The 12,160-nt window shown below is 35.3% G+C and overlaps 1 protein-coding gene across 5 annotated transcripts in view; it reads right to left on the bottom strand.

Moving 5' to 3' along the window:
- NEBL (nebulette) overlaps nucleotides 1-2,980 on the bottom strand; it is a 108,834-nt gene extending 105,854 nt beyond the window's left edge. For all 5 annotated transcript variants that reach the window (XM_046679841.1, XM_046679846.1, XM_046679845.1 and 2 more), the window contains exons 1-2: nucleotides 2,793-2,980; nucleotides 2,637-2,708 (exon numbers count right to left, since the gene is read on the bottom strand). In XM_046679841.1, coding sequence (XP_046535797.1) covers nucleotides 2,637-2,708; nucleotides 2,793-2,873 — 153 coding nt within the window. In that variant the 5' untranslated portion in view covers nucleotides 2,874-2,980. The remainder of the gene's footprint in view (nucleotides 1-2,636; nucleotides 2,709-2,792) is intronic.
- Between the last annotated feature and the right edge of the window lie 9,180 nt (nucleotides 2,981-12,160).

The following is a 12,160-nucleotide window of genomic DNA, read 5'->3' as shown; positions in this document are numbered from 1 at the left end:
TCAGGTAAACATAGGGGTCCCCCTTTGGGATATAATGGATCATAAAACAAAATGAAGGGAATTGAAGGTGTGGCTTTAAATTTAAGGAGATCAAGGAAAAGACCAGAGCACTAAATTAAATTGGGGACACCAACAGATGGGCACCCTCAGAGGGTCATGCAGTCTTGACTGGAACCGCATTTAAGTCAGTGCAGCAACGCATCAATTTTTATATCGATTTTAGCTCCGTGAGTGATGCAACTTCAAATATACATCTTAGACAACCATCTAGTCATGCAGACAATGTAAGAGAGATATGAACTACAAATTCAAGTTCATCTGCTCCATATTAAAACATAGATGACACTGAGAGTGAATAAGCAAGTTATTACTTAATAAGACTTTTTATCTAAACTTCTAAAAACTAGAAATTTGATTTAGGCCAATACACAAAGTCCTTCCAGAAAGAAGGGTAAAGTAAAATTTGTTTTAAAAATGATAGTACAAACTCTTCATTTTTCTTTAGAAACACAAAAAGTAATTGTTCAGACCATTCCTCAGTAAATATAAAAATTCCAAAAATTAAACCAGTATCTTCCTAAGCATGGAATTCTACTTGGAAACAAAATGAGAACATGGACACACATACAAATTAGGCCACAGTAATATGATCTAAATATTTAAGGAGTACATTCTGTCATGCAACACAAATTTCCAATAAAAATAAATTACTCCCACGTGTTTGATTTCACCTACATGGGAGTGAAATAACATGGTTTCAGTTTTTGCAAAATGGTAAAGGCCATCGCCCTTACCACAAGGCTGGTTTTATAGCCACTGAGAAACAACGTTATCCAAAACAACGCCAACAAAATCACCTACTAACTAAAGTCGCCACTTTAGTTCCAATGGTTTATATGATATAATTTAGCTCAGCCACAATTACACTTCAAGCCAACATAACAACACTGCAGGAAGTGCTGTCTCCAGAGTTACGAAACTTAAGGTTAAAATGGCAGCGTTACTATTACTGATATGAGTGTGATAAATAATAACAAAGCTAAGATAAACTTTGCATGGAAATCACAGTGAGAAAGAACACAGCAGAGCGGCTAAAAGAGAGGGCATTGTGTTCAAGTTCTGCTCCCCAGTGCTTAACTGGGTGACCCAGGCAAGTTACTTAACCTCTCTGAGCCTTCGCTTCTTCACCTCTAAAATGAGAAGAAAGCAGAACCTATCTAACAAGCAGCAATGCCTGGCACATAGTACACAACAAATCTTAACTGTGGCCTATACTATTGTTGTTGTCATCATTTTATTATTATTATTACAGTTTACAAAGAACTTTCACATGCAGTAGCTTATGATATTAAGTAATCACACAAAGAAATACTTCATCTAAAATTTAATTACATCACATGTCAAATATATGGGAAAAGGAACAATTCCCACTATGCTTTGGCTCTTTTCAGCAAACCAGAGGGTGACAGAGAGCCACATATAAAACATGATTGGATGGATATGAAAGTCATTTACAGATGTAGTGGTTAATAACAGTTTAGCATCTCTTGAGTATTCACAACGTTCCGGCCAGTTTACTGAACATTTAAGATGTGTTACCATTACTTAATCTTGCTGTTATGACATTGCCCTTGAGGAACAGGGCCCCACTAGTTACAAAACCTGCCCAAGGTTACTGCTGGGTTGTCTCAGGCAAGTTGACTTCAGAGAACATGCCACCACACTACCCCACTGCCCAGGACGGGCTTCCTTTGAAAACAGTTGTAACATGCTCTAATCACATTGCTTATTAACAACAACAGAAACCACCAGTACCATGCTTGCCTCTCTAAATGAAGACGCAGGCACGTATTCACTTTTCAGGCGCCACCTTTCCTCTGTACCAGCAATTCTCTTACAACTGTTTCAATGAGGATCATCAAATTCTCATTCCTACTGAGGAATATTTTTCATTGTGCTTCCAGAATTTAGTTTACAAATCTACTGCAAACACATACATATATATGAGTTAAATTATTCTACAATTCTAGAATTCCCTTGAAATACACTATAAACTGACCCCAGTTACTGAAAGGAGTCACAACAAAAATATTCCTTTGGACTAATATCATCATCATCTAATTCAGGGTCTTAATATGCAGTTCAGTAATCCATGAATCCTAAATTGTACATAAATGTTATGTGTGTAGAGATATACGCATTTTCCTGGTTTGGAAAACTATGGTATTCATTAGATTCCTCAAAATGTCCCCAAAATGTTTTAAAAAACCATTCACTTAGAGAAAGATCCTCCCAAAACAAATTATATCATTATATAAATTTTAAAAGGCTTTGGGGTTTTCAAATGAAATATGCTCTGAAATTCAATGGTTTATGACTCCATGGCAGAGTGACAGTGAAATTCATGAGGGACAGGATTCTGGATTAAGAACACGAAGATCTGCTCCCGCAGAAATTCTCTGCATGGGGGACCTTGGGGAAATCATCTCACATTTCTGGACTTAGTTCCATGATCTGGAAAATAACCGTGTTTTAACAGGTAATTTCAGGGTTTTCTCCCCAGCTCTATGATTCTATGACATAACAGTGCCACACACGCAACACAAAATAAGACAAAAATGCCTTAAATCACTTACATCACTAATGAGTTGAGTGCATTTTTTGGCCAATTCCATGCTCAGGTCGTCAATAACAGGCTTAAAGAATACCTGCCCGGAAAAAAAGGGAACATGTTTCTAATCAGCAACTTAGAGGAACAAACACCGTCCTTTAGCAGGTGACTTGCCACTCACCTTGTCTTCTTCATTTTCTTCTTCCCCTGTTTTTTCCTCCTCAGTTTCATCTTTTACATCCTCAAATACAGGGACCTTCATTTTTACTCTTTCTATATGTGTGCGTATATATATTTTTTATAATTCACCTTTGTATGTCCTACAGCACCCTTGAGATCTTGGAGTCTCTGCAGTTCTGCAGAAATGACCTTGCCCAGGCCTGCTCCCCACTTAGCTCACACTTCGCTCTCCTTATCACAACTGCCTGTGAGTGGATGGAACAGGATCGTGGAGGCCGGCCAGGGCTAGCCTCCCAAGTAGAAATAACCTTCTAACAGGCAAAATTCAATTTTCTGAACTTTTAAAGTCAACATTCTTTAAATTGGCTAAGAAATCCAAAAGAGACTATTTATTTATATTTCATTAATTCAATTCATTCATAAAGTAGCTTGAAAGGGACAAAGATTCTGGAAAAACTACTAAGCTATAACACTCAAGATAGCACAGTCCAAAAGCCTGTTATCTCAAAGATTCCTCAGTTCCATCTAAATAAAGCTTTCACTGAAATGTCAGACATATCTCTTCTGATTTGGCAGAGTGAATCTGGATCATTCAAACTCATTTCATTAACCTAAATTAAATTTTTTTTATGAGACATACATGTACTTCTCACATTCTAAATAATACTCATATTAGCTGATTAAAGGCTGGTAATTTATTTTGAAAAGCCCTTTGAACCACTTCAAAGAATCTATTCTGAGATAATTATGACTGTTAATCTTATATTGCTATTGTATTATTTCCATTGTAAACATCATTAAACATGAGAAGCTGCAGTTAACATAGGTTGACATATCATTTAAGAATTCTAGAAACATCCTTTTTTCAAAAAACAATAATCATCCTCTTTCAATTCTGCCCACTGTGTTAATTTTTACAAATTTACTAGTTATTTGTATACTCCTCATTGTGTACCACATGCTTGGAAAAGTTTGGAAAAATAAACTATAACAATATTTATAATGTAGTATGTGTCATAATTTATATAATTAAAAATATATTTCTCAAAATAAACCCTTTAATGTCAATTTAAGCAATCCTAAGACATTACACGACTCATAATTCACCAATTTGGTTATTTAAATCCACATATGAATTAATATTTATAAAGTCATAGCAGATCAGTGTTGAATATAAAAATTACTCTATAGTGAATGATGAAACTATTTATATAAAATACAACTTTATTCAAAATAATACATCATCCAAAGTGGCCAAGTATAACGCTGTTTTCTCTTAATATCATATCCAGTTTTAAATTTTTTTTTTTTAAATTACCTTGGCTTTATTCTAGAAAATTGTTGGTCTTTTCATGAAACAATTTTGATACAGGCTAACTTAATGGCCTCCCATATCATGCTTATCAGCAAAATGCTAAAAAAGAAACGCCCCAAGGGTGCTAAATTTGGAAACCTTCACTTTAAACTAATAGCCATGCCATGCCCAGTGTCGAGAAGTCTACAAGGAAAGTCTCTGCATGTTCTATTTGTTCCATAAAGGAGCAGAATGTATGGGATCTGATTGTCTCACTTATGTCCTCTGACAAAAGAATATTCCTACACTCTACAGAAGATCCATTACATTATCTTTATTTGGAAGCGGGGAAGAGCAATTTCTGCAAGCTTTTCTTGCAAACCTCTAGAAGTATCGGGAGAAAATCTTGCCAAAGCTGCCTAAGATGCACCTCTTGGCTAGTGTTGGAGATGACAATACTTGTGTTGTTCATGGTGATATCTATTTCCCATGGAGAATTACCTTCATCAGACTTCAACGGCTGCTATTTTTTCATTTCCCATCATGTAACAAGTTCTTACTGACTCTCCACTGTGCTGAAAGAAAACAATCTGTTGAGATTATGCACAAAAGTTTTGAAAGCAAAACCAAACACCATATGCAATGTGAACACAAATTTCCATTGAAGATTGTTTGAGTCAGAATTTTAAAGCCACAGGGATCCTTAAGAAATCAATCCTATTAAAGCCCTCTCTTTTACAGAGGACAAAATTACGGTCATGATAAATTCTCTCTATCATTCACAAAGTTATTTAATGGAGCACTAGGACGAGAACTTAACCAGAACCTTATGTTCATTCATTCAAATAAGTGTTGTTATGCCAGGCACTGTGCTTGGTGTCGGAGACACAATGGTGAGTAAAACATCCTTTGTGCTAAGAGAAGGTAGGAAATAAAAAAATCCATCATTCAAGATTTGCTGGGTGGCAAGCTAGATAGATACATTATGACTTTTGATTGAATGCATCTTTTTTCCTTTCACCTATAATAAAAAACTCACGTAAAGTTTTTTCTAAAACATTTTAAGCCCTGTACTTTATCACAGCAGAGCTCTCTTGTCAATGGCTCCAAAATGCCATTTGGGGAATAAGAAGGAAGTGTTCTTCATGGATAGCTATCATGTTTCGAATTCCTTATCATCCTCTTTTTTTAAAAAAATCAAGTTAAGTGTTGTATTTTAATACATTTTTTCACCTTGGAGTGCCCCAAAAGAGAATGTCTGTATAGCTGCTAATCCATTTTACTCATTGAGTAAATTTTATGGTGTCTACTTTTTGCTTTAGTGCTCTACTCATGCCCTGATACAGAACGAGACCAAGATGGGGATCACATTACCTACAGCTGGACTCCCTCCTTTCAGATCTGGCTCTCCCACATCCTCTAGGGCAAATTATTTAATCCCGCTCTGCCTCTAATTCTCCATAGTTGAGCGAATAAACTGAATTGCTATAATTTTTCAAAAGCACTTCAAAAATAGTAAGCCCCAAGCCAGCCCTGATGGCCTAGTGGTTAAAGTTTGGCACTCTCACTGCTTCAGCAGCCCGGGTTCATTTCCCAGTCACAGAACCACACCACCCATCTGTCAGTTGCCATGTTGTGGTGGCGACTCACACAGAACTAGAAAGACTTACAACCAGAATACACAACTATGCACTGGGGCTTTGGGGAGAGAAAAAAAAACACCAGAAAGATTGGCAATAGATGTTAGCTCAGGCGGACTCTTTCCCTGGGGAAAAAAAAAATAGTAAAGTCCCTTACAAACACAAAATTTTTCAACTATCCAAAAAGGGTATACAATCACAGGAAAAACACTGGATATGAAAGGTTTTCTCCTTTGAAAGGGTAAGACTCTATACCATCAATATCTTTTTAAAGGTCAGAAGAGCCTCATAAAGAATAATAGCCTAAAGATAAGAGCTAACTTGTGTATGTATAATACAGAAGTCTTTCATCTCTTTATAGTTAGATATTTATGTAAAAGCAAATGTGTTTCCATAACAACTGCCAGGTCACGTGGGTAATTCAGGTCTCAGGGACACAACCCCTGGCCAAGAAAACACGTCTATAGCTCCATCTTGAGTCATGCAGCCCTTGACTATCTTCAATGTTCTTAGGGTCACATGCGACAAGAATCTCTTGGGTTTTGACAAGCATCTCATACTTATTTCACTTTTTTCTCCTTTCTTTTTTTTCTAGCAATAGAACACGTGCTTTTCTCCAACATGGTCATGAGTAACTGGTAAACAAAAATCCATAATAAACAATTGAGATAGATTGAGATTCAGTTCTGAGTTGAAGAAAACTTACAGAGCTAAACCAATTTCTTCCACTTTAAAAAAAGTAATTCAACATTTCTTATTATAAAATATCCCCCTAAATGGTTAGATGAGAAGGGAATTAGTTCATCTGACTTGCTGGCCTGCCTTGGCAGTCTTTTCGCATATCATTGTTAGTTGCCTAGGTTTTTCTGATGACTATCCGCCAGAAAGTTCTTGCTTCTCAGTTGAATCTCTGATTATTTTACTTTTGCCTCATATAATTCCTCATCATTTGGCATCTGCCCAAAAGAGAACTTTACTAATAAATGAAGGGGAGAAATCATTTCTCAAAACAAGAAATGTAAGCTCTCTAGGGCAATTTGTCTTCTTTATAAAAGTTCTGTTTGATATTAGCTCAATCTATTTTTACAATTTACAGTCATCAAGCCTATCTTCTCCTTTTTAATGGCTATTTCATTACTAATTGGTAATTAGAAATCAAAAGAATACAAAGCAACCTGTATAACTGTCATCATTACCAATTATGCCGTTAAAATAAGACGTAATAGAGTGTTTTTCTGTATTCATATTGCTATTTTCACAAATGTAGATCCTATTGACAAATGAGAGCCACATATCTAGACCGGCATCGGAGGAAAAGAACAAGAAACTGCAAATAAGTTTTAACACAACAATTTCCAGGTTGGGATGCCAAAATTAAAATATCTATTCTTCTAAATAGATTGACAGGGAAAAAAAGAGTATTCTTATTCAGAGTCTACATTAACATAAGTACCCAGTGAACTGAAAGACTTTGGTCTAATTCGAGATTACTTGAGGTAATTAGTTCAGTTTTAATAACAATGAAGCTAATACCTTAAACATGTCCCCAGTCCTTAAGGGTCAGGAATGATCAAAGGGCTTGGCTACCCCAAAAAGCATCCCTTTCTTAGAGTTTTGTGTGAGATGTCTCAGGAAAAATTGTGAAAGACTTTGAAACTGGTGAAAAAAAAGATTACCTCGTGTCATATCTAGTGTTATCTTCTGGCTAATTTGGACTTTCAGTGTCTTTGAACTACTTTATGACTCCAAAAACTGATAACCATGCTAATGAGTCTTTATCCATACAAATGCAAATTAACTGTGTCCTGGGGAAAAGCAATTGATTATTGCCTTGTTGATAAACCCTTTTTGTGTCTACTTGTAAATTCATTTCAGCATTCCTTATTACTCATTTATGTGTAGTTCTTCAAATTCACCTTTGAACCAACTGTAACATCTTACTGGTGCCCTCGTTAATTAATGAGTTAAAATCTTTGAAATGTGTTCATTTAATGTTATATTAGAGTCATGATTTCACCATTTTTTAAAAAAATTCTTTAACAGATGCAAAGGATTTAATTATCCTCATTGCTTTCTCATTCAGCAAAAATAGAAAGAGAAGGCATTATTGGATAAAGCCCTATTCTCTCAATTGTGAAATATAGATGTAATAATTTTTGGTGTTTATTGAAATTAGCTTTTTGTTTTGCTTTGTTTTGGGGTCTGTCTCCCGTGACTATTGACAAATGCCACATGTGTGCTTGCGTATATGTATCTTCACACGCAAAACACACACATGCACCCAAGCAGAGTTAATTCACCACAGCTGCCAGTTCCCTCTTGAAAAGCATACAAGGCTTCAATAAATGCAAAGACTTAATTACTTCTCACATCTGGAAAAACTTGAATATGAGAGTGGATTTATTGAAGAAGCTCTTTGCTTGGCTGTCAACACCATATCAAGAGCCAGAGAGCGAGCCAGCTTGATCACTGTTGGCGGTTCTTTAACCCTTCAGAGATGCATGTTCCACCAACGAATTCATAACATGTCCCGCTTACATGATTTATGCATTTTATGAAAACACACTAAAGTAAATAATTTCCGAGTCACTTGTGGAGAAAAACTGTTTTTGTCATGTTTCCAGGGGGAAAATCATATATTAAAAGTGCAAATAATGAGGAAATCCTTACATTCAACGAAAAAAAGGAAAGGCTTTGGGGTTGTAGAGCTTATTGAAAACAGCCGTTAGAACAATAACTTACATAAACACACGCAAAACTAGACAATTCAACCCTCTTTGGAGAAAGTGTAATTATGTTTCTAAAAGAGAAGTAGGGGAGTTATATGAATTCATAGCAAGAAGATTTAGCAGAAACCAAGGAAGGGGCAAATTTCCCCCTCGAGAAGACATTTAAGCCGGAATTAGGCAAAGGGACAGGGTATAGGGAAGACATCCAAAGAGAATTTGCGAACACCCAGAAACAAGAGTTGGAGGAACCAAAAGTTCAGTGTCACTGGAGAACACAATGGAGGGCGATGAGAGCAGCACAGCAGCAAGCAGCATCCAGCCACAGTGACCGCAGGGAGAAACTGCTGAAGGAAATGCATGGAAATCACTTATCCTAACACAAAAAGCTTAAGCCAGTTTGAACCAGGAACCCTTTACAAATAACACATTTCCTGGTCAATTAACTGCGGAAACAGCAACTTGACACCACTCTATTGCTTTCCTACACCTTGAATTTAATTTTTACCCCTTCATTTTATCATTAGCCAGTTGAAATACTCTTTGTATATCTGGCCTTTACGAAAATTCATAGTGAAGAAATTATTCCCAGGTTTATTCATCTAATGAAGAAAAATATTCAAGGGAAATACATTTGTATTACATATAGCCCAAAATAAATGGAATTTATGTTAAACGTGTTTATGATATAAATTTCACACTTCTACATTTCTACAGTTTTATTATTGAAATGCACCTATTTTTTCCTACTCTTTCTGAAATAATTGGTATCAATGTTTCTATGTGAACCCTGAGCATCGAACTATAATATCTACATTCACCAAGGATTTCTTCTATCCTGAAATCATGATTTCATCATAGTTTCAGTTAGGAAAAACAACACAAATGATGCTCACAAGTTCAGAACTTGTTTTTTTGAGGAATATTAGCACTGAGCTAACATCTGTGCCAATCTTGCTTTATTTTGTACGTGGGATGCTGCCACAGCATGGCTTAATAAGTAGTGCATAGGTCCACATCTGGGATCCAAACCTACAAACCCCAGGCTGCCAAAACAGAGCACACGAACTTAACCACTATGTCACCAGGCTGGCCCCAGAAATTCAGAACTTTTGAAGCAGTAATTCCTGAGTCTTATTCCAATTGTTTCCATGGAGTTTCTCTACGTGTAACTCACAATAAGATCACATCAAAATAAGATTACAATTAAAGTAAATGTATCATTAAAACAGCTATAGGCTGATGTTTTAAAATAATTGGTGCCCTTTGAATAGTGAGAACTAGTTTAACATACATTGGTACTTTCTCTCTGAGGACTTATTATTTAACGAGTGTGTGTCTATCTTCATTCATTCATTTCACAAATATTTCTTGTATGCATTCCATGAGCCAGGCATTATTTTAATCTCCTCAGATAATCAATGAACAAAATCAATGAAAATCCCTACCCTTCTCTCCTATTTCAATCATATATTTATTCATCAAATATTTATTGAGCATCTACTTCATGCCATGCACTGTACTAAGCTTTGCATCTCCAGTATATTTCAGATACTGAATACAAGTTATAGTCAATATTCACTAGTATATTTAGTTAAAAATACATATTTTCTTAGACTATGATAAAATTTGTTGGACTTATAAAAGCTGCATTTTCAAGAAAGTAGCAGCATGTTTTAAAGAATTTTTAATAATCAAATAATTTTGTAGATAGCAATTTTCTACCCTATTTTATATACTATTTATATCTATAGATGGTTTCCTCCATCCTTTTTTCTCAAATTGCATATGCAAAATTTTCTTTCATAACCCTAATATGCTTGGCATATTTTTGATTTGCTCATAAAGTGACATCCCTCAGGCAATTTCCATCTCTGATGTTTTAACTATTTCTTACATCATTATCTGGAGCAGCTTTGTCCAGCAGAAATATAATATGAGCCACATATGTAATTTTAAATATTTCAGTTGCCACATTAAAAACAGAAACAGATTAAATTGATTTTAATAATATATTTTATTTAGCTCAATATATCCAGAATATTATCATTTGAAAATACAATCAGTATAAAAAGCACTGAGATTTTTTTTATTTATAGTAAGTCTTTGAAATCGAGTGTGTTTTAATTTTACACTTACAGCACATCTCAATTCAGATGAGTCATGTTGGATAGTGGCTACCATGTTGGACAGTGCAGCTGTAGAGTGATGCTGTAAGACTGGAAATCATTAGCTATTTTTCATTTTGATCATATATACCTCAAATGTCAAAAAAAAAAATTTTAAATTAAACTTCTTAAGATGAGAATTTCAGAATCCTAATAAGCAAAGAATAAAAACGGCACCCTATTTAAGTTTCTAGACCTATTTAAATCAGAGTCCTCTGTAAGGGAATGTATTTCGTTAAAGGCTTATATTGTTATCATAAATAATGAATCAACTCTTTAAATTATATTTTAATTAACTTCACCAAAGGTGTATATCCAAAATGCTATCTTGTTTCATTAATGAGAATGACATATATAATGTCCCAGCACAGGTTTCAGGATATTCACTCTTTAATTATCTATCTAAGAAACAGATAATTATGAGTGAATAATAAATATCCATTCTTTATTTCTCGATCTAAATAGCAAAAAGTCCAAATAGTGAAATATCCTCCATAGATACTCCCATTTTTAACTCATATAACCCAATTTAAAACACACCAGCAATTTGCTCATCAATTTGGCTAGGTAAATCCTTTTTTAAACCACGTTGTAAAGCAATGTCACAGTGAAGTATGAGATTTTAATAAATAGGTTGCCAGTTGATTTAAAGAATCTAAATGTTTGACTGAAACGAGATTTTCCCATTAAAAACTTTACATTTTCAAATACTCAACAGAAAAGACCTTGAGCAATGAGGGGTAACACAGTATCTCTTACTTCTGTTCCACAGAGGACGTAGCTTCCTTCCTTGATGGAGCCAGTAAAACAGATATTTTTAAAGTGCTTGGATCTTTAATAATATTCAAATGCAACGAAGTGTTTTGAATCTAAAAACACTGTTAATGTAAAATGATATCCAAGGTCTTAAATTTTATTCATGCTATTCCTCATCCAAGCACTGCTGAAAATTTTGGAGCAAGATGAACCCTATATGAAAGTGGAGGTGGCAGTCCAGAACTCTTAGCAGCCCCCTCTACTGGCCCCTACCAGGTACTGCAAGAGGGCACAAAACGGTGACCACTGTACGCCAAGCACTGTGTCATGGGCTTTACGTGTAGAATCTTATTTAATCCTCACAACATCCACTCCACAGAAGAGCCACTGAGACTTAGACCGATAATTCACACAAGTTCTCACAATCAGAGATTCAAACCCAGGTCGGTACTGCTGCAATTTGCATCAAACCTACTAGACCACAGAGCAGCAGTACACAAAACTGACTTTTATTTCTTTCTGGTAGTGATGTTATTTTCTATTACATTTTCCAATTTCCAACTTCAAAGGCGTTGTCATCACTGGTGGTTATTTAAAGGAAAAGTACTTGTGGTATGGAGACAATCTGGTTCTCACGATCAGCAAAAATAAGACTCCCCAGGAGTTAGAAGCAGTGACAAAAGCAGGTAATAATGAAAGCATTATGAGCATCCCTGACCTGGCAGGAACCTAATTTGAGAAGCTTTCGTGCTTTTCATTCATTAATGGTACATTTATAAGCAGTA

Source organism: Equus quagga, chromosome 12 (assembly GCF_021613505.1).
Source record: "Equus quagga isolate Etosha38 chromosome 12, UCLA_HA_Equagga_1.0, whole genome shotgun sequence".
Lineage (NCBI taxonomy): Eukaryota > Metazoa > Chordata > Mammalia > Perissodactyla > Equidae > Equus > Equus quagga.
The sequence above is the reverse complement of the archived record's forward strand: the minus strand, read 5'-3'. Positions and strand labels throughout refer to the sequence as shown.